The sequence below is a fragment of the Clarias gariepinus genome, chromosome 5 (assembly GCF_024256425.1).
Source record: "Clarias gariepinus isolate MV-2021 ecotype Netherlands chromosome 5, CGAR_prim_01v2, whole genome shotgun sequence".
NCBI lineage: Eukaryota > Metazoa > Chordata > Actinopteri > Siluriformes > Clariidae > Clarias > Clarias gariepinus.
Window position 1 is genome coordinate 300,001 of NC_071104.1, and position 21,845 is coordinate 321,845.

At 50.9% G+C, this 21,845-nt stretch overlaps 1 protein-coding gene across 6 annotated transcripts in view; it reads left to right on the top strand.

Moving 5' to 3' along the window:
- Positions 1-20,217, top strand: part of LOC128523971 (coiled-coil domain-containing protein 138-like) — a 21,574-nt gene extending 1,357 nt beyond the window's left edge. For 4 of the 6 annotated variants that reach the window (XM_053496220.1, XM_053496219.1, XM_053496218.1 and 1 more), the window contains exons 2-14: positions 229-303; positions 1,151-1,245; positions 1,325-1,470; positions 1,603-1,740; positions 1,905-2,024; positions 2,144-2,221; positions 2,346-2,459; positions 2,860-3,012; positions 3,128-3,235; positions 3,427-3,559; positions 15,648-15,824; positions 18,951-19,089; positions 19,937-20,217. In XM_053496220.1, the coding sequence (XP_053352195.1) occupies positions 242-303; positions 1,151-1,245; positions 1,325-1,470; positions 1,603-1,740; positions 1,905-2,024; positions 2,144-2,221; positions 2,346-2,459; positions 2,860-3,012; positions 3,128-3,235; positions 3,427-3,559; positions 15,648-15,824; positions 18,951-19,089; positions 19,937-20,078 (1,605 nt within the window). In that variant the 5' untranslated portion in view covers positions 229-241 and the 3' untranslated portion in view covers positions 20,079-20,217. The remainder of the gene's footprint in view (positions 1-228; positions 304-1,150; positions 1,246-1,324; positions 1,471-1,602; positions 1,741-1,904; positions 2,025-2,143; positions 2,222-2,345; positions 2,460-2,859; positions 3,013-3,127; positions 3,236-3,426; positions 3,560-15,647; positions 15,825-18,950; positions 19,090-19,936) is intronic. The other 2 variants (XM_053496223.1, XM_053496222.1) reach the window with 2 other exon arrangements.
- The last annotated feature ends 1,628 nt before the right edge of the window (positions 20,218-21,845 follow it).

Below are 21,845 nucleotides of genomic sequence, written 5' to 3' on the forward strand. Positions count from 1 at the left end.
TAAACCCACTAACAGGGAATGATCCTGTGTGTGTGTGTGTGTGTGTGTGTGTGGAGTTTAAACCCACCAACAGGGAATGATCCTGTGTGTGTGTGTGTGTGTGTGTGTGTGTGGAGTTTAAACCCACTAACAGGGAATGATCGTGTGTGTGTGTGTGTGTGTGTGTGGAGTTTAAACCCACCAACAGGGAATGATCCTGTGTGTGTGTGTGTGTGTGTGTGTGTGAAGTTCCCAGTGTGAGATGGAGCCCAGTGGAACCCTGTATGATCTCCTCCACACCACCTCAGAGCGACCTGCAGCGCGGTGAGAGACCAGCAGGGGGCGACAACTGGCATGTCCTACTGCTCTATTATATCTAACTTATGTACACACACACACTTATGTACACACACACACACACCTTGCCTGTGACTCCCTGTGGCCTCGTCACTCTTTTAATTTAATTCTATTTTATTTATATTTTTAATAAATGTTATATTTTTATAAATTTTTCTTTTTTTTAAAGAAAATATTTGGAAGTGTGTATGTGTGAGAAAAATGTGTCTAGATAATAACGAGATGAATGAATGAAATGTCTCTGATGAGCAAGCCAAGGGTGACGGTGACAGTGGCAAGGAAAAACTCCCTGAGACGGTAATAGGAAGAAACCTTGAGAGGAACCAGACTCAACAGGGAACCCATCCTCATCTGGGTGATAACAGATAGAGATGATATAACACCATGTGTGTTGTGCAGGTGAGAGTACAATATAACAGAAGTTCTTTAAATTAACATGAAGTCCAGTTCAGCACAGGGAGTCAGTAGGTGCAGAGGGCAGATGGGGTCTGGATCACTGGGAGCACAGGAGCAGGATGTGTAGCTCCAATCATAATAAGGCAGAATCCAGCTGGAGCTGGTCCTTCTCTGGATGCCTCAGGATCCTCACAGGGTCGGCCTTTGTCTACTAAAGCTGGTACAATCTGGTGTCGTTCGTCCCAGCATGAAGGACCACGGCTCCAATGTTCTTTACACCGCAGTGTGTTCCCAAACACTGAGGACGGTTTTATCTTTGAGCTCAGCCTCAGTGTGTGTGTGTGTGTGTGTGTGTGTGTGTGTGTGTGTGTGTGTTACTCATACTGCACTTCCTGTTCTGTACTCTGTGTGAGCACAGGCTGGGCCGTGACGAGGACACGTGGAGCGAGGAGGACGAGCTGAGGGACCAATCGGACGCTCTGGACCAAACCCACATCCTGTGTACAGAGACAGGTGAACTACAGTAACTAATCATACTGGAGAGGGTTTAACCTCATGACCTCCCTGCATTTCTCTTTTCCTTTATTTCCAGATGTGACTCTGCCCTCAAACCTAGGGTGCATTTCCAGTTCGTTTGAGACCGAGCGGGCGTGGCCCGGCGGGGGGGCGGGGCTAAGGAGCCCTGTACCTGTGGAACAGGTGTACCAGGAGATGATCCAGATTTATGAAAAGCTGCAGGTGAGAGAGAGACGTGACTGAGATACAGCAGCACACATGACACATTACTGTATGTAAATAATGTGTGTGTGTGTGTGTGTGTGTGTGTGTGTGTGTGTGTGTGTGTGTGTGTGTGTGTGCGTGCGTGTCCAGGTGAGAGCGGCCGAGCTGAGCGAGCGTGAACGTGAGATTGAGAGGAGAGAGAAACTCCTCCTGAAGCACCAGAGCACCGTGACACGACTCCTCAACACAGAGGGAGGTGGACTCGACCGTGTTAACACCCTGCAGCAGGTTAAACCTCACACACACACACACACACACACACACACACAGTGTCATCGTCCTGCAGCACGGCGCGCTCGAGCTCTGCGCTCTGATTGGTCAGCAGGTGTTGATTAATTCTCTGGAACAGCGTCTCTGACAGCAGGACCTGAGGTGTGTGTGTTTATGGACAGGAACATGAGCAGGAGGTGGAGAAGCTCAGAGCCGCGCTGAGGGAGAAGAGCCGAGAGAACCGCAGGATCAAATCCAGTTTCGACTCCATCAAGGACCTGAATGAGACCATGAAGAGACAGGTAGGTGTGTACAGGCACACGGGCGTGTCCGCTTTGTACAGCAGATTCTCACTGTGTGTGTGTGTGTATGTGTGTGTGTGTGTGTGTGTATGTGTGTGTGTGTGTGTGTGAGTACACAGTTGACTGAATTGAGTGAGCAGAACACGAGGCTGGAGGTCCAGTCACAGAGAGTCCACGCTCGGCTGGAGAACCTGCAGGTCAGACATGATGTCATCCGTCTGGAGTTAGAGGAGACGTGGAAATGTAAATACTCTCTCTGTTCTGTGTTAATGTGCTGGTAAAGTGTGTGTGTGTGTGTGTGTGTGTGTGTGTGTGTGTTAGAGAAAGCAGCAGTACTCCGTGTCACACCGAGGCCGGGAAAACAATCTGCTGAAGTCACATGACCCCAAACCCTCTAATCAGGATAAAGCTCCGCCTCCTAGCAAAGCTATCAGGGTAAGTCTTAGGGGAGGTGCAGGGGGGCTTCATGTTTCACCCCCCCTCCCCCTGTCTCCCCGCCCCCTCCCCCTGTCTCCCCGCCCCCTCCCCCTGTCTCTCCGCCCCTCCCCCTGTCTCTCCGCCCCTCCCCCTGTCTCTCCGCCCCTTCCCCGTCTCTCCGCCCCCTCCCCCTGTCTCTCTGTCCCCCTCCCCCTGTCTCTCCGTCCCCCTGTCACTTGTCTCTCCGTCCCCCCGTCACTTGTCTCTTTTTGACTCCGCCCCTCCATATGTCTCTCCGCCCCTTCACCTTCCCTTCCACTAGGGGAAGCAGCGCTGACACGCACACACCAAAACACACATAGAATAGTGAGTGTGTGTGTGTGTGTGTGTGTGTGTGTGTGTGTGTGTGTGTGTGTAGAGCTGCTCGAGTGTCCCGGCGGTGAAGCTGCTCTCGTACCTGATGGACTGGATGCTGGACGGACCGCCTTTAACCACAGACGACCCGAATACAGAGAGGCAGTGTGACCTGTATGGGGTTCCTCACCCCTCACTGCAGGAGCGCTGTGCCAAGGTGTGAACACACACACACACACACACACACACACACACACACACACTCCCTGCAGTGTTTTTTTCTTTCCTCTTGTACAGCCGTGTCTTACAGTGCCAGACGTTCTCCTCCTCAGGTTCTCCCTGTTCTACTCGAGCGGTTCCAGCAGGCCGAGACGAGCCGCCACTTACCGCTCCTGCGCTTCATCCACCGCGCGCTCACACAGCTGGACCACAGCGCTCAGGTACCACACGGGCTGTGAACTCAAAACCAACACCTTAGTGATTAGCGCTCACGCCAGACTCACCTCGCACCGGTACACAAACGGAACCAGCTACCCCGCCCCCAGGGCATCCAGATGTTAGAGGTCATGTTCTTCTCATACTGTGTGTGTGTGTGTGTGTGTGTGTGTGTGTGTGTGTGTGTGTATTCCAGCACCTCCCTTTGACCACTACACTGAGGAGATTAGGAGAGGAGGTGACCCGTAAATCTCCCCCTCTGTTCAGGAGCTCCTGTCCTCACACACGCTTCCTGTCCTCCATCCTCGTCCTCAAAACACTCAGCCAGGGTGAGACGAGACAACTGCTTTAATCCCCCCCACCCCCCCACCCCCTCCCGTCTCTCTCTCAGGTGAGGGTGTAAAGGCAGCTTTCTGCCATGAGGTGGCGCCGTGTGCAGTCAGAACTACAGAGTCACTACAGCACCGAGAATAAACACATTCACCTGTAGAGTCAGAGAGGAGACGAGTGATGGACACCACAGACAGACAGACAGAGAGAAACAACAACAACAATAATAATAATAATAATCAGTTGCAAAAGTACAGAAGTAAAAATAAGGAAACTGTTTATACAAAATAGAGAGAAATGGTTTGACTTGAGTACATGAACATCTTTCTCCATATTCTACTGTGTCTGTCTGTCTGTCTCTGTCAGTGTGTATCTGTCTCGGTCTGTCTCTGTCAGTGTGTATCTGTCTCGGTCTGTCTCTGTCAGTGTGTATCTGTCTGTCTCCATCTGTCTCTGTCAGTGTGTATCTGTCTGTCTCCATCTGTCTCTGTCAGTGTGTATCTGTCTGTCTCCATCTGTCTCTGTCAGTGTGTATCTGTCTGTCTCCATCTGTCTCTGTCAGTGTGTGTCTGTCTCCGTCTGTCTCTGTCAGTGTGTGTCTGTCTCCGTCTGTCTCTGTCAGTGTGTGTCCGTCTGTCTCTGTCAGTGTGTGTCTGTCTCTGTCAGTGTGTATCTGTCTCTGTCTGTCTCTGTCAGTGTGTATCTGTCTCCGTCTGTCTCCGTCAGTGTGTGTCTGTCTCCGTCTGTCTCCGTCAGAGTGTGTATCCGTCTCTGTCAGTCTCCGTCAGAGTGTGTATCCGTCTCTGTCAGTCTCTGTCAGTGTGTGTCTGTCTCTGTCAGTGTGTATCTGTCTCTGTCTGTCTCTGTCAGTGTGTGTGTGTGTCTGTCTCCGTCAGTGTGTGTCTGTCTCCGTCAGTGTGTGTCTGTCTCCGTCAGTGTGTGTCTGTCTCTCAGTGTGTGTCTGTCTGTCTGTCTGTCTCTGTCAGTGTGTATCTGTCTCTGTCTGTCTCTGTCAGTGTGTGTCTGTCTCTGTCAGTGTGTGTCTGTCTCTGTCTGTCTCTGTCAGTGTGTGTCTGTCTCTGTCTGTCTCTGTCAGTGTGCGTGTGTCTGTCTCTGTCTGTCTCTGTCAGTGTGCGTGTGTCTGTCTCTGTCAGTGTGCGTGTGTCTGTCTCTGTCAGTGTGTGTGTGTCTGTCTCTGTCTGTCTCTGTCAGTGTGTATCTGTCTCTGTCTGTCTCTGTCAGTGTGTGTGTGTCTGTCTCCGTCAGTGTGTGTCTGTCTCCGTCAGTGTGTGTCTGTCTCCGTCTGTCTCTGTCAGTGTGTATCTGTCTCTGTCTGTCTCTGTCAGTGTGTGTCTGTCTCTGTCAGTGTGTGTCTGTCTCTGTCTGTCTCTGTCAGTGTGTGTCTGTCTCTGTCTGTCTCTGTCAGTGTGTGTCTGTCTCTGTCTGTCTCTGTCAGTGTGTATCTGTCTCTGTCTGTCTCTGTCAGTGTGTATCTGTCTCTGTCTGTCTCCGTCAGTCAGTGTGTATCTGTCTCTGTCTGTCTCCGTCAGTCAGTGTGTATCTGTGTCTGTTTGTCTCCGTCAGTCAATGTGTGTCTGTCTGTCTCCGTCAGTCAATGTGTGTCTGTCTGTCTCCGTCAGTCAATGTGTGTCTGTCTGTCTCCGTCAGTCAATGTGTGTCTGTCTGTCTCCGTCAGTCAATGTGTGTCTGTCTGTCTCCGTCAGTGTGTGTGTGTCTGTCTGTCTCCGTCAGTGTGTGTGTGTCTCTGTCTGTCTCTGTCAGTGTGTGTCTGTCTCTGTCTGTCTCTGTCAGTGTGTATCTGTCTCTGTCTGTCTCCGTCAGTCAATGTGTGTCTGTCTGTCTCCGTCAGTCAATGTGTGTCTGTCTGTCTCCGTCAGTCAATGTGTGTCTGTCTGTCTCCGTCAGTGTGTGTCTGTCTGTCTGTCTCTGTCAGTGTGTGTCTGTCTGTCTGTCTCTGTCAGTGTGTGTGTGTCTGTCTGTCTGTCTCTGTCAGTGTGTGTGTGTCTGTCTGTCTGTCTCTGTCAGTGTGTGTCTGTCTCTGTCTGTCTCTGTCAGTGTGTGTCTGTCTCTGTCTGTCTCTGTCAGTGTGTGTCTGTCTGTCTCTGTCAGTGTGTGTCTGTCTGTCTCTGTCAGTGTGTGTCTGTCTGTCTCTGTCAGTGTGTGTGTCTGTCTCCGTCAGTGTGTGTGTGTCTGTCTCCGTCAGTGTGTGTGTGTCTGTCTCTGTCAGTGTGTATCTGTCTCGGTCTGTCTCTGTCAGTGTGTATCTGTCTGTCTCCATCTGTCTCTGTCAGTGTGTATCTGTCTGTCTCCATCTGTCTCTGTCAGTGTGTATCTGTCTGTCTCCATCTGTCTCTGTCAGTGTGTATCTGTCTGTCTCCATCTGTCTCTGTCAGTGTGTGTCTGTCTCCGTCTGTCTCTGTCAGTGTGTCTCCGTCTGTCTCTGTCAGTGTGTCTCCGTCTGTCTCTGTCAGTGTGTGTCCGTCTGTCTCTGTCAGTGTGTATCTGTCTCTGTCTGTCTCTGTCAGTGTGTATCTGTCTCCGTCTGTCTCCGTCAGTGTGTGTCTGTCTCCGTCTGTCTCCGTCAGAGTGTGTATCCGTCTCTGTCAGTCTCTGTCAGTGTGTATCCGTCTCTGTCTGTCTCTGTCAGTGTGTGTCTGTCTCTGTCAGTGTGTATCTGTCTCTGTCTGTCTCTGTCAGTGTGTGTGTGTGTCTGTCTCCGTCAGTGTGTGTCTGTCTCCGTCAGTGTGTGTCTGTCTCCGTCAGTGTGTGTCTGTCTCCGTCAGTGTGTGTCTGTCTCTCAGTGTGTGTCTGTCTGTCTGTCTGTCTCTGTCAGTGTGTATCTGTCTCTGTCTGTCTCTGTCAGTGTGTGTCTGTCTCTGTCAGTGTGTGTCTGTCTCTGTCTGTCTCTGTCAGTGTGTGTCTGTCTCTGTCTGTCTCTGTCAGTGTGCGTGTGTCTGTCTCTGTCTGTCTCTGTCAGTGTGCGTGTGTCTGTCTCTGTCAGTGTGCGTGTGTCTGTCTCTGTCAGTGTGCGTGTGTCTGTCTCTGTCAGTGTGTGTGTGTCTGTCTCTGTCTGTCTCTGTCAGTGTGTATCTGTCTCTGTCTGTCTCTGTCAGTGTGTGTGTGTCTGTCTCCGTCAGTGTGTGTCTGTCTCCGTCAGTGTGTGTCTGTCTCCGTCAGTGTGTGTCTGTCTCCGTCTGTCTCTGTCAGTGTGTGTCTGTCTGTCTGTCTGTCTCTGTCAGTGTGTATCTGTCTCTGTCTGTCTCTGTCAGTGTGTATCTGTCTCTGTCTGTCTCTGTCAGTGTGTGTCTGTCTCTGTCAGTGTGTGTCTGTCTCTGTCTGTCTCTGTCAGTGTGTGTCTGTCTCTGTCTGTCTCTGTCAGTGTGTGTCTGTCTCTGTCTGTCTCTGTCAGTGTGTATCTGTCTCTGTCTGTCTCTGTCAGTGTGTATCTGTCTCTGTCTGTCTCTGTCAGTCAATGTGTGTCTGTCTGTCTCCGTCAGTCAATGTGTGTCTGTCTGTCTCCGTCAGTCAATGTGTGTCTGTCTGTCTCCGTCAGTCAATGTGTGTCTGTCTGTCTCCGTCAGTCAATGTGTGTCTGTCTGTCTCTGTCAGTCAATGTGTGTCTGTCTGTCTCCGTCAGTCAATGTGTGTCTGTCTGTCTCCGTCAGTGTGTGTGTGTCTCTGTCTGTCTCTGTCAGTGTGTGTCTGTCTCTGTCTGTCTCTGTCAGTGTGTGTCTGTCTCTGTCTGTCTCTGTCAGTGTGTGTCTGTCTCTGTCTGTCTCCGTCAGTCAATGTGTGTCTGTCTGTCTCCGTCAGTCAATGTGTGTCTGTCTGTCTCCGTCAGTCAATGTGTGTCTGTCTGTCTCCGTCAGTGTGTGTCTGTCTGTCTGTCTCTGTCAGTGTGTGTCTGTCTGTCTGTCTCTGTCAGTGTGTGTCTGTCTGTCTCTGTCAGTGTGTGTGTGTCTGTCTGTCTGTCTCTGTCAGTGTGTGTCTGTCTCTGTCTGTCTCTGTCAGTGTGTGTCTGTCTCTGTCTGTCTCTGTCAGTGTGTGTCTGTCTGTCTCTGTCAGTGTGTGTCTGTCTGTCTCTGTCAGTGTGTGTCTGTCTGTCTCTGTCTGTCTCTGTCAGTGTGTGTGTCTGTCTGTCTCTGTCAGTGTGTGTGTCTGTCTCCGTCAGTGTGTGTGTGTCTGTCTCCGTCAGTGTGTGTGTGTCTGTCTCCGTCAGTGTGTGTGTGTCTGTCTCCGTCAGTGTGTGTGTGTCTGTCTCCGTCAGTGTGTGTGTGTCTGTCTGTCTGTCTCTGTCAGTGTGTATCTGTCTCTGTCTGTCTCTGTCAGTGTGTGTGTGTGTCTGTCTCCGTCAGTGTGTGTCTGTCTCCGTCAGTGTGTGTCTGTCTCCGTCAGTGTGTGTCTGTCTCTCAGTGTGTGTCTGTCTGTCTGTCTGTCTCTGTCAGTGTGTATCTGTCTCTGTCTGTCTCTGTCAGTGTGTGTCTGTCTCTGTCAGTGTGTGTCTGTCTCTGTCTGTCTCTGTCAGTGTGTGTCTGTCTCTGTCTGTCTCTGTCAGTGTGCGTGTGTCTGTCTCTGTCTGTCTCTGTCAGTGTGCGTGTGTCTGTCTCTGTCAGTGTGCGTGTGTCTGTCTCTGTCAGTGTGTGTGTGTCTGTCTCTGTCTGTCTCTGTCAGTGTGTATCTGTCTCTGTCTGTCTCTGTCAGTGTGTGTGTGTCTGTCTCCGTCAGTGTGTGTCTGTCTCCGTCAGTGTGTGTCTGTCTCCGTCTGTCTCTGTCAGTGTGTATCTGTCTCTGTCTGTCTCTGTCAGTGTGTGTCTGTCTCTGTCAGTGTGTGTCTGTCTCTGTCTGTCTCTGTCAGTGTGTGTCTGTCTCTGTCTGTCTCTGTCAGTGTGTGTCTGTCTCTGTCTGTCTCTGTCAGTGTGTATCTGTCTCTGTCTGTCTCTGTCAGTGTGTATCTGTCTCTGTCTGTCTCCGTCAGTCAGTGTGTATCTGTGTCTGTCTGTCTCCGTCAGTCAATGTGTGTCTGTCTGTCTCCGTCAGTCAATGTGTGTCTGTCTGTCTCCGTCAGTCAATGTGTGTCTGTCTGTCTCCGTCAGTCAATGTGTGTCTGTCTGTCTCCGTCAGTCAATGTGTGTCTGTCTGTCTCCGTCAGTCAATGTGTGTCTGTCTGTCTCCGTCAGTGTGTGTGTGTCTGTCTGTCTCCGTCAGTGTGTGTGTGCTCTGTCTGTCTCTGTCAGTGTGTGTCTGTCTCTGTCTGTCTCTGTCAGTGTGTATCTGTCTCTGTCTGTCTCCGTCAGTCAATGTGTGTCTGTCTGTCTCCGTCAGTCAATGTGTGTCTGTCTGTCTCCGTCAGTCAATGTGTGTCTGTCTGTCTCCGTCAGTGTGTGTCTGTCTGTCTGTCTCTGTCAGTGTGTGTCTGTCTGTCTGTCTCTGTCAGTGTGTGTGTGTCTGTCTGTCTGTCTCTGTCAGTGTGTGTGTGTCTGTCTGTCTGTCTCTGTCAGTGTGTGTCTGTCTCTGTCTGTCTCTGTCAGTGTGTGTCTGTCTCTGTCTGTCTCTGTCAGTGTGTGTCTGTCTGTCTCTGTCAGTGTGTGTCTGTCTGTCTCTGTCAGTGTGTGTCTGTCTGTCTCTGTCAGTGTGTGTGTCTGTCTCCGTCAGTGTGTGTGTGTCTGTCTCCGTCAGTGTGTGTGTGTCTGTCTCTGTCAGTGTGTATCTGTCTCGGTCTGTCTCTGTCAGTGTGTATCTGTCTGTCTCCATCTGTCTCTGTCAGTGTGTATCTGTCTGTCTCCATCTGTCTCTGTCAGTGTGTATCTGTCTGTCTCCATCTGTCTCTGTCAGTGTGTGTCTGTCTCCGTCTGTCTCTGTCAGTGTGTGTCTGTCTCCGTCTGTCTCTGTCAGTGTGTGTCCGTCTGTCTCTGTCAGTGTGTGTCCGTCTGTCTCTGTCAGTGTGTGTCCGTCTGTCTCTGTCAGTGTGTATCTGTCTCTGTCTGTCTCTGTCAGTGTGTATCTGTCTCCGTCTGTCTCCGTCAGTGTGTGTCTGTCTCCGTCTGTCTCCGTCAGAGTGTGTATCCGTCTCTGTCAGTCTCTGTCAGTGTGTATCCGTCTCTGTCTGTCTCTGTCAGTGTGTGTCTGTCTCTGTCAGTGTGTATCTGTCTCCGTCTGTCTCCGTCAGTGTGTGTCTGTCTCCGTCTGTCTCCGTCAGAGTGTGTATCCGTCTCTGTCAGTCTCTGTCAGTGTGTATCCGTCTCTGTCTGTCTCTGTCAGTGTGTGTCTGTCTCTGTCAGTGTGTATCTGTCTCTGTCTGTCTCTGTCAGTGTGTGTGTGTGTCTGTCTCCGTCAGTGTGTGTCTGTCTCCGTCAGTGTGTGTCTGTCTCCGTCAGTGTGTGTCTGTCTCCGTCAGTGTGTGTCTGTCTCCGTCAGTGTGTGTCTGTCTCTCAGTGTGTGTCTGTCTGTCTGTCTGTCTCTGTCAGTGTGTATCTGTCTCTGTCTGTCTCTGTCAGTGTGTGTCTGTCTCTGTCAGTGTGTGTCTGTCTCTGTCTGTCTCTGTCAGTGTGTGTCTGTCTCTGTCTGTCTCTGTCAGTGTGCGTGTGTCTGTCTCTGTCTGTCTCTGTCAGTGTGCGTGTGTCTGTCTCTGTCAGTGTGCGTGTGTCTGTCTCTGTCAGTGTGCGTGTGTCTGTCTCTGTCAGTGTGTGTGTGTCTGTCTCTGTCTGTCTCTGTCAGTGTGTATCTGTCTCTGTCTGTCTCTGTCAGTGTGTGTGTGTCTGTCTCCGTCAGTGTGTGTCTGTCTCCGTCAGTGTGTGTCTGTCTCCGTCAGTGTGTGTCTGTCTCCGTCTGTCTCTGTCAGTGTGTGTCTGTCTGTCTGTCTGTCTCTGTCAGTGTGTATCTGTCTCTGTCTGTCTCTGTCAGTGTGTATCTGTCTCTGTCTGTCTCTGTCAGTGTGTGTCTGTCTCTGTCAGTGTGTGTCTGTCTCTGTCTGTCTCTGTCAGTGTGTGTCTGTCTCTGTCTGTCTCTGTCAGTGTGTGTCTGTCTCTGTCTGTCTCTGTCAGTGTGTATCTGTCTCTGTCTGTCTCTGTCAGTGTGTATCTGTCTCTGTCTGTCTCCGTCAGTCAATGTGTGTCTGTCTGTCTCCGTCAGTCAATGTGTGTCTGTCTGTCTCCGTCAGTCAATGTGTGTCTGTCTGTCTCCGTCAGTCAATGTGTGTCTGTCTGTCTCCGTCAGTCAATGTGTGTCTGTCTGTCTCCGTCAGTCAATGTGTGTCTGTCTGTCTCCGTCAGTCAATGTGTGTCTGTCTGTCTCCGTCAGTGTGTGTGTGTCTCTGTCTGTCTCTGTCAGTGTGTGTCTGTCTCTGTCTGTCTCTGTCAGTGTGTGTCTGTCTCTGTCTGTCTCTGTCAGTGTGTGTCTGTCTCTGTCTGTCTCCGTCAGTCAATGTGTGTCTGTCTGTCTCCGTCAGTCAATGTGTGTCTGTCTGTCTCCGTCAGTCAATGTGTGTCTGTCTGTCTCCGTCAGTGTGTGTCTGTCTGTCTGTCTCTGTCAGTGTGTGTCTGTCTGTCTGTCTCTGTCAGTGTGTGTCTGTCTGTCTCTGTCAGTGTGTGTGTGTCTGTCTGTCTGTCTCTGTCAGTGTGTGTCTGTCTCTGTCTGTCTCTGTCAGTGTGTGTCTGTCTGTCTCTGTCAGTGTGTGTCTGTCTGTCTCTGTCAGTGTGTGTCTGTCTGTCTCTGTCTGTCTCTGTCAGTGTGTGTGTCTGTCTGTCTCTGTCAGTGTGTGTGTCTGTCTCCGTCAGTGTGTGTGTGTCTGTCTCCGTCAGTGTGTGTGTGTCTGTCTCCGTCAGTGTGTGTGTGTCTGTCTCCGTCAGTGTGTGTGTGTCTGTCTCCGTCAGTGTGTGTGTGTCTGTCTGTCTGTCTCTGTCAGTGTGTGTGTCTGTCTGTCTGTCTCTGTCAGTGTGTCTCTGTCTGTCTCTGTCAGTGTGTATCTGTCTCCATCTGTCTGTGTCTCTGTGTCTGTCTCTGTTTCATCCTAACAGAGACAAATGGCAAAGTAATATCGCTAATAAAACAGTAAATGAGAGAATAATAATGAGGGACATCAGTTGTGAGATCAGGACGAGGAGGACGAGGACACGTGGTGTGTGTTGAGAGGAAATGATAAGGCCCAGAGTGACATGAAGAATGAAGATGAACATAAAGATCCCCCTGAAATATTGTCATGTAATTCTGAGGCTTTTACCCACCGGGTGTGACTACACTCTGCTCACACCAGGTGGCGATATTGAGTTGTCTGGAGAAAAGACGTGTGTGTGTGTGTGTGTGTGTGTGTGAGTGTGTGTGAGTGTGTGTGTGCGCGCGTGGGTGTTTGTGTGCGTGAGTGCTCTCTCTCCCCCTGTGTGTGTGTCTCTCTCTCCCCCTGTGTGTGTGTGTCTCTCTCTCCCCCTGTGTGTGTCTCTCTCTCTCCCCCTGTGTGTGTCTCTCTCTCTCCCCCTGTGTGTGTCTCTCTCTCTCCCCCTGTGTGTGTCTCTCTCTCTCCCCCTGTGTGTGTCTCTCTCTCTCCCCCTGTGTGTCTCTCTCTCTCCCCCTGTGTGTCTCTCTCTCTCCCCCTGTGTGTCTCTCTCTCTCTCCCCCTGTGTGTCTCTCTCTCTCTCCCCCTGTGTGTCTCTCTCTCTCTCCCCCTGTGTGTCTCTCTCTCTCTCCCCCTGTGTGTCTTTCTCTCCCCCTGTGTGTGTCTCTCTCTCCCTGTGTGTGTGTCTCTCTCTCCCCGGTGTCTCTTTCTCCCTCTCTCCCCCTGTGTCTTTCTCTCTTTCCCCTGTGTGTGTCTCTTTTTCTCTCTTTCCCCTGTGTGTGTCTCTTTTTCTCTCTTTCCCCTGTGTGTGTCTCTTTCTCTCTCTTTCCCCTGTGTGTGTCTCTTTCTGTCTCTCTCTCTCCCCCTGTGTCTCTTTTTCTCTCTCTGTCTCTCTCTCTTCCCCTGTGTCTCTCTCTCTCTCTCTCTCCCCCTGTGTGTGTGTCTCTCTCTAGGGTTGTGATTCCTGTTTTCTCAGTAGTCATACGTGTCCCTCAGCACGTCATTATATTGGACGCCGTGTGTACAGTAGAACATCTGAGTGTGTGTGTGTGTTTTTCATTATCTCTCTCTATAAACCATGAACACTGTTCTGATCCACAGGGGACGTGTTGGTCTCGTGTGTCTCTCTTTCCCCCTGTGTGTGTCTCTCTCTCCCCCTGTGTGTCTCTCTCTCTCCCCCTGTGTGTCTCTCTCTCTCCCCCTGTGTGTGTGTGTCTCTCTCTCTCCCTCTGTGTGTCTCTCTCTCTCCCTCTGTGTGTCTCTCTCTCTGTCTCTCTCCCTCTGTCTCTCTCTCTCTCCCTCTGTCTCTCTCTCTCTTTCCCTCTGTCTCTCTCTCTCTCTCCCCCTCTGTGTGTCTCTCTCTCCCCCTCTGTGTGTCTCTCTCTCTCCCTCTGTGTGTCTCTCTCTCTCCCTCTGTGTGTCTCTCTCTCTACCTCTGTCTCTCTCTTTCCCCCTGTCTCTCTCTCTCCCCGTGTGTGTGTCTCTTTCCCCCTGTGTGTGTCTCTCCCTCTCCCCTGTCTCTTTCTCTCCCCCTGTGTGTGTGTTTCTCTCTCCCCCTGTGTGTGTCTCTCTCTCTCCCTCTGTGTGTCTCTCTCTCTGTCTCTCTCCCTCTGTCTCTCTCTCTCTCCCTCTGTCTCTCTCTCTCTTTCCCTCTGTCTCTCTCTCTCTTTCCCTCTGTCTCTCTCTCTCTCTCCCCCTCTGTGTGTCTCTCTCTCCCCCTCTGTGTGTCTCTCTCTCTCCCTCTGTGTGTCTCTCTCTCTCCCTCTGTGTGTCTCTCTCTCTACCTCTGTCTCTCTCTTTCCCCCTGTCTCTCTCTCTCCCCGTGTGTGTGTCTCTTTCCCCCTGTGTGTGTCTCTCCCTCTCCCCTGTCTCTTTCTCTCCCCCTGTGTGTGTGTTTCTCTCTCCCCCTGTGTGTGTCTTTCTCTCTCTCCCCCTGTGTGTGTCTTTCTCTCTCTCCCCCTGTGTGTGTCTTTCTCTCTCCCGCTGTGTGTGTGTGTCTCTCTCTCCCGCTGTGTGTGTGTGTCTCTCTCTCCCCCTGTGTGTGTGTCTTTCTCTTCCCCTGTGTGTGTGTCTCTCTCTCCCCCTGTGTGTGTGTGTCTCTCTCTCCCCCTGTGTGTGTGTGTCTCTCTCTCTCTCCCCCTGTGTGTGTGTCTCTCTCTCCCCCTGTGTGTGTGTGTGTGTCTCTCTCTCCCCCTGTGTGTGTGTGTGTGTCTCTCTCTCTCCCCCTGTGTCTCTCTCTCTTTCCCCTGTGTGTGTCTCTTTCTCTCTCTCTCTCTTTCTCTCCCCGTGTCTCTTTCTCTCCCTGTGTCTCTCTTTCTCCCCCTCTGTCTCTCTCTCTCCCCCTCTGTCTCTCTCTCTCCCCCTCTGTCTCTGTCTCTCTCTCTCTCCCTCTGTCTCTCTCTCTCCCTCTGTCTCTCTCTCCCTCTGTCTCTCTCTCCCCCTGTGTGTCTCTCTCTCTCTCCCCCTGTGTGTGTGTCTTTCTCTCCCCCCGTGTGTGTGTCTCTCTCTCTCCCCGTGTGTGTGTCTCTCTCTCTCTCCCCGTGTGTGTGTCTCTTTCCCCCTGTGTGTGTCTCTTTCCCCCTGTGTGTGTCTCTTTCCCCCTGTGTGTGTCTCTCCCTCTCCCCTGTCTCTCTCTCTCCCTCTCCCCTGTCTCTCTCTCTCCCCGTGTGTGTGTCTCTTTCCCCCTGTGTGTGTCTCTTTCCCCCTGTGTGTGTCTCTCCCTCTCCCCTGTCTCTCTCTCTCCCTCTCCCCTGTCTCTCTCTCTCCCCCTGTGTGTGTCTCTCTCTCTCCCCCTGTGTGTGTGTCTCTCTCTCCCCCTGTGTGTGTGTCTCTCTCTCCCCCTGTGTTTGTGTCTCTCTCTCCCCCTGTGTGTGTCTTTCTCTCTCTCTTTCCCCCCTGTGTCTCTCTTCCCCTGTGTGTGTCTCTCTCTCCTCCTGTGTGTGTGTGTCTCTCTCTCTCTTCCCCCCTGTGTCTCTCTCTCCCCCTGTGTGTGTCTCTCCCCTGTGTCTCTTTCTCCCTCTTTCCCCCTGTGTCTTTCTCTCTTTCCCCTGTGTGTCTCTTTCCCCCTGTGTGTGTGTCTCCCTCTCCCCTGTCTCTTTCTCTCCCCCTGTGTGTGTGTCTCTCTCTCCCCCTGTGTGTGTGTCTCTCTCTCCCCCTGTGTGTGTCTCTCTCTCCCCCTGTGTGTGTGCGTCTCTCTCTCTCTCTTCCTCCTGTGTGTGTCTCTCTTCCCCCTGTGTGTGTCTCTCTTCCCCCTGTGTGTCTCTCTTCCCCCTGTGTGTCTCTCTTCCCCCTGTGTGTGTCTCTCTCCCCCTGTGTGTGTCTCTCTCTCCTCCTGTGTGTGTGTCTCTCTCTCTCTCTTCCCCCCCTGTGTCTCTCTTCCCCCTGTGTGTGTCTCTCTCTTCTCCTGTGTGTGTGTGTCTCTCTCTCTCTTCCCCCCCTGTGTCTCTCTCTCCCCCTGTGTGTGTCTCTCCCCTGTGTCTCTTTCTCCCTCTCTCCCCCTGTGTCTTTCTCTCTTTCCCCTGTGTGTCTCTTTCTCTCTCTTTCCCCTGTGTGTCTTTCTCTCTCTTTCCCCTGTGTGTGTCTCTTTCTCTCTCTCTCTCTCTCCCCCTGTGTCTCTTTCTCTCTCTCTGTGTCTCTTTCTCTCTCTCTGTGTCTCTCTCTCTTCCCCTGTGTCTCTCTCTCTCTCTCCCCCTGTGTGTCTCTCTCTCTCTCCCCCTGTGTCTCTTTCTCTCTCTCTCTCTCTCCCCCTGTGTCTCTTTCTCTCTCTCTGTGTCTCTTTCTCTCTCTCTGTGTCTCTCTCTCTTCCCCTGTGTCTCTCTCTCTCTCTCCCCCTGTGTGTCTCTCTCTCTCTCCCCGTGTGTGTGTCTCTCTCTAGGGTTGTGATTCCTGTTTTCTCAGTAGTCATACGTGTCCCTCAGCACGTCATTATATTGGACGCCGTGTGTACAGTAGAACATCTGAGTGTGTGTGTGTGTTTTTCATTATCTCTCTCTATAAACCACGAACACTGTTCTGATCCACAGCGGACGTGTTGGTGCAGGCCCTTGACGTCCTGCACAGCGTGGTGGGAGAGGACGAGGGGCGTGGCCTGTTCCTGAAGTACAAGGCCCTGTCCACCGTCCTGTCTCTGCTGAGGACGGGAAGTCCGGGACTGCTCGCACCATCACTGGACGTCCTGCTGCAGATGAGCGCTGACTCACGTGAGTTTCACTACACACGCCTCACGCCTCGGTGTCTCCACTCACGTGCGGTTCTGTAACGTGTTCAGCCGGACCCTGACGTTATAGTCCTGGCGGTATCGCGCTCCGCTCTGATTAGCGAGCAGCTGAGTGTTCGAAGGTGGTGAGATGAAGAGCGCACTCGTCATCACTTCATCAGAGTTTAGATGAGACGCGAGGTCGTTGTTGTTGTTTTAGTCTCCTGTGTGTGTGTGTGTGTGTGTGTGTGTGTGTGTAAGAGGTTTCCCGTCAGAGTCTGATGTTAGTTCCTCACACAGGAGCCAGTGAGGTGTACCGCGGGATTATATGGATGGGCGTGATTAGCGTGATTAAGGCCACGTGTCTGCGCGGTTGAACATCATTAACACGTCCGTTGGTGCGGCTCCGTCACACCCCATTAAACTCCCACGCCTCAGACGGGGCTTGTAAACTTCGCCCCAACACACACACACACACACGCACGCACCTGACTGAGCGAATCCATGAGACGAGGATGAGCGTCAGAGAGCAGCTGCTGAAGTTCCTGGAGTGTTCTCTCTCTCTCTCTCCCTCTCACACACACAGAGAGAGACACATGGTCCTCATTCTCGTTAATACTGTAAAAATAAACATTAATAAATAAAAACATTTATAATAACTAAAATAATAAACCCAGATGTGCTCGAGCAGCGCTCCAGACTCGAGACGTCCCTCAGGTCCTCAGGGTTTCCATGGCAACCATTAAAATAGATCTCCACTCGACTACAGCAGCATTGTAATGTTTAACGCACACACACACACACACACACACACACACACACACACAGGCCCTGCTTTATGTAAACATGTTTATTAATCACAGAGACCATGTCACATGACACGATGATTATATAAATATTAACTTGGATTAACTTCACCACGGCGTCCCGGCATCCTCCCGACGTTCTCTATCCCTCTCTCTATCCCTTTATTTATCCCTCTCCCACTCTCTCTTCCTCTATCCCTCTCTCTATCCCTCTATTTATTCCTCTATCCCTCTCTCTCCCTATCTCTCTCTCTCCCTTTCTATTCTTCTCTCTCGCTCCTTCTCTCCCTCTCTCACTCTTCTTCTTTTTCCCTCTCTCTCTCATCTCTCCCTCTTCTCTCTCTCCCTCTCTATCCCTCTCTCTTTCCCCTTTTTCTCTCTGTCTCTCTCTTCCTCTTTCTCTCTTCCTTTCTCCCTTTCTATTCCTCTCTCTTTCCCCTTTTTCTCTCTCTCTCTTTCTCTCTCTCCCTCTCTCCCTTTCTCACACTTCTTCTCTCTCTCCATCTCTCTCTCTCTCTCTCCCTCCCTCTCTCTCTCTCTCCTTTATGAGCCACTTCCGCGGGGTGACACTAAGCAGAGTTGGAGGCCTCGGGGGCGCGGCTTTACGAGCTGCTAGCGATTTATGGAGCGATAATTAGCAGCCTGTGTGAAAGCGCTGAGGTCAGAGGGCGAGGGGAGTTCACACCTGGAGGTCAGTTCCAGCGCCCTGCGTTTGGACGTAAACCCCGCGTGGTGTTCTCGTCCCGCGCTCGCTAATGTGCTCCATGTGCTGGAGGTGGAAATCCTCTCTCTTTGTGACGGACGGCTTTGAAGTTCCTCAGCTTCGTCTAATAGGAGACAGCCCTACCTGTGAGGATGAGAGACAGCAGATGTGTGTGTGCGCGTGTGTGCGTGTGTGCGCGTGTGCGCGTGTGCGTGCGCGTGTGTGTGTGTGTGTGTGCGCACACGCACGCCATATTTTTCTTGAAAATCATTACCATTGGATTCACTGAATATCCGGCTTTAGATCACGACTTCACTTTACGCATAAATTTTCATAAAAGCTTTCTTGTGCTCTCAGATTTTATCTTTAGAGTGTGTGTGTGTGTGTGTGTGTGTGTGTGTGAGTGTGTGTGTGTGTTGGAGACAGGGAGATTGAGTGGAAGGCAGATGTGCCAAAGATAAAAGGGCCAAGCTGACCGCTTGTGTTAAATCATGGGGTTAAAGGTCACCGTGCTGCGGTTAATGCGAGGCAGATGCAGGACGCCCGAGGCGGGGCGGGGCGAGGCGGCGCTCAGTCGCGGCCCTGACGTACGGTAACGGCTCTCACATGGTTCCTCGCCCGCTGTTTATTGACGATAATGAAGGCAGACGTTTGTCCAAAGCTAAGTTCAGGAGAATCTGAGGTCGAAGGTTGGAGCTGATGATGTCATCATGACCTGTCTGAGGAGGAGGCAGTGACTCTGGTGACCCCCTGCCTCATCTCGACACGTTCCTCCAGCGCCTGAACCGTGATGATCTCACTATATCTGTGGAGACTTCTGGATGCTGAGCAGTGAGGTCACACTCCGCCCGGCTCCGTCTCACTCTAGGTTCTCACCTGCTCAGCCTGGGCTCTGGACCAGGCTCTTCGCTCGTAATCCATCATCATGTTCCGTCAGCTTCCCCTAACCACGGCCTGAAGTCTCGGTTCCTTCTGCAAAGTTCTTCTCTGTCCTCCTCACGCTGCACTGAGAGTTCTCCTCCTTGGATCGTCTCTCTGGACGCCAGTTATCAGTGTTCTGCAGAAGAACTTTTGCTGGATACAGAACAAAGGACGTAAAGCACGTTTCTCATCGCTTGAAGACATTTGAGAGATGATTGAGAAACCCAGCAGTGCTGATGATGTTTTACCAAAACCGTGTTTTAACTTTTGTACTTCACATCTGAACTTGTGGTCTCTGCAATAAAACTTCTCCTGACACTTTCACGTCAGTAGCATCGTCTTCTGAGGGTGTTACGGCGCCCCCTAATGGTACATTTGTCTTTTACGCTCAGAGAGTGTATTTAAAGGTGTGTGTGTAAGGGTGTGACCTGCGACCTTCTGCAGTTTGGGGGGAAATATACGTTCCTTAAAAAAAGAGAAACATGGAGTATTAACTAACAAGCAGTTAAATTGTGTGTGTGTGTGTGTGTGTGTGTGTGTGGTCAGTTGTAGTTGTTAGAAAGAAAGAAGGATGAGACTTAGCAGGTCAGACATAAAATAAAGTCCACACCACACACACGTGAGTGTGAGACTTTGCAGACTCCTAGATGTCCCGATAAGACTTGTCCTCCACAGTCCTCTTGTCCTTTGTCTCCTGCAGGTCACCTCCCTGACTTCCTGGAAGCGTGCAGCACTGATCAGTTCTTCCGCTGCGCCGCCGTTCTCCTCCGAAACCCACGTCTGGACCTCGTGGTGGCCGAGAAGCTCAGCGTCCTTCTCCAGAAGCTCTCCTGCATCAGGTCAGATCTCAGTCCTGTACTTCATCATCATCATCATCATCATCGTGTCAGTCAGTGGGAGGAGTTTATACTGCAGGAGGAAAGCGTTTCAGCTCCAGGTTCTTCCTCGACTCTGATACAGTAATGATGTCGGGTGGATTAGTCTTCGTTAGGAGACACCTTACTGTTCTTAAAGTGGATGGACGTCAGCAGTAATGTTTATTCTATGGTTTTGATGAAGCTCCGCCCTCAATCACTCCAACTCCCTTTTTTTTTAAGAAAGTAATTTTTCTCAAATATTTTTTTCCTAAGAAAATTAGTTTCCTTCCCTTATTGTTCCTACAGAGGAATTTCCTAAATTGAATTGTTTATGATAAAATCTGTTAAAATGAATAAACAGTTGTCTACTCGCGTCTCAGTCAGCTCCACGGGCGAGGCTTCACTCCAGGGTTCTTCGTCCAGAGCAGCGTAGCGAGGTTCAGCTCTCCGGTTACATCATCGTGTCCTACTTCCCGAGCGGCGTCCTCGCGGGGCTGACGCGCAGGAAGGAAAGCACCTCGTTAGCTCGGCCTCGCTGTCTAAATGAGCTCGTTAATCCTCATTAGGGAGATGGAGCGAGGGCGGGAAACGACTCCGTGTACCCGCCAGATGTTAATGTGGAGTTTGTGATGAAACTTAGCAAAGTTACAGAGAGAAAGTTCACATCCGCAAGTTTATTCTGATAAACAGTTTATCATTTAAAGCTGAACTTAGAAACATTAAAACTCCAAAGTTAACATAAAGTTCATCAGTATACACACTGCTGGGAGTTCCTGAGCTGGGATAAAGTGTGTGTGTGTGTGTGTGTGTGTGTGTGTGTGTGTTGCAGAAAGAACCGGCGTCTGTTCGAGACGTTCTCTCTACACCTGCTTCTACAGGAGACGCGACACGCGGCCGATCCGTCTCGAGCCTTCTTAAACATCAACTTCAGCTCCATCCTGTTTAACCTGGGCGTGGCCTCGCACCCCTGACACGCCCCTGACACGCCCCTGACATGTTTTGTACAGAACACTCCTGTTCTGATCATTTCTGTTTAATTTATTATTTATACGTTAGACTTCATTATGATTCACTCAGTGTGTATTAAAGTGTTTGTTATTCACATCATAACTCAGTTTCATGCTTCATTTGTAAACAAACTGGATTACGATGATGGACAGGACACACACACACACACACACACACACACACACAGAGCACCTTCTCAGAACAATGTTCCTCAGGTGGTGGTACTAATCCCATGTGTCGGTTCTCCTGGTGCTGATGTAGCGTGACATCGCGCTCTGTGTGTGTGTGTGTGTGTGTGTGTGCGCGCGCTCCTCCTCTACTCACCACACAGAACTAACGGATAACGTCTTGGAGCTTCTCACAGCACTGTGAGTGATTAGCGCTCTGCTAACCTACCAGTCTCGGTTAAGTAGATTCCTTTAGCTGAATGACTTTTGGCTACAATTACATCTGCAAGTTTTCTGGGGTTCGTCTCTGTCAGCTGTGCACATCTGGATCCTGATGTTTTGGCTGTTCTTCTTGGAGAAATTGCTAAAGATCTGACAGATCAGATGGAGGCCAATGAAAGACAGACATCTTCGAGTTCTGCCATGGATTCTTGATCAGAGAGAGGTCCGGGCCCGGATTGGGTTTTCTCCTCCATCCGTCTCGCCCTCGATCCTGAACGGTTCTCCAGCCGTGCTAATAAAACACTCCAATGCCGTGATGCTACCACCAGCGTGGAGAGATCAGAGTGATGGGTTTCAGCCAGACGGTGTGTTACATGCCAAAGCAAGAGAGAGCCAAGATTCACTCTCATCAGATCAGAAGACCTTGCTGGAGATCCTCCTCGACACAGTGTGTGTGTGTGTTTGTGTGTGTGTCGAATTTTGTTCACGCTTTAATAGAAGAGCCGGTGGTGCTGAGTGAGATGTTTAAAGTTGCAGACTGATCCTGTCCCCGAGTGTCCTCCTGCACCCCTGGTGGTGTCGAGCTCCAGCTCAGGTTCAGGAATAAACCGTTTCCTAGTGAACTTTTCCCCAGTTTGTTTTCATGTTGTTGCTCCAGGAGGTCGGCGGTGTTGGAGAATCTGACTTTACGATGTGGTGCGACGTCCACGCAGTAATGAGTTAAATAATTTCGTAACAACTTCAGAAAAATAAACAAGGTCTGTTAAAGAGGAGACAGTCTGCAGATGGGAAGATCATGTAAAGACTTTCAGGGCTCAAGACGAGCTGTTAGCACTGAGAGAGGAAAAAACACGCACACGCTGAAGTCATAGCTGAAGCATCAAAGTTATAAGCAGATCTTAAATTGTTGGAATCAGTCTCATATTGGAAACAGATTATAGAAGAAAAAAAGTCCTATAATATTGTTTTTAAAGATGTTGTGTGTTGAAGTGTGTTAGTGTGCATGGGATGGTGGTGACTTTACTGCACATGTTTTGGTTGTTCTTCACGTACTGCTCGTCCACAGAGACGTCCCTCCTTCACGCTGTCTGTACCGCTGTTCCTCCGCGCTGTTCCTCCGCGCTGTTCCTCCTCTGGGTTCTCCAGGTGACTCCTGCATGTGTTCAGCACCTGCGCTGTGACCTGTGGACCAGGACGTGTCCGTGTGTCAGTCGTGTCCCCTACAGCTGGCTACGACTCTTCAGTTTAACACGACGTTGGATAAATAACCGCAGCTCTCTACATCACTGTTCCCCGTCCCACTGTTCCTCCAGGACACCTGAACAGCACAGCAAGGCTGAG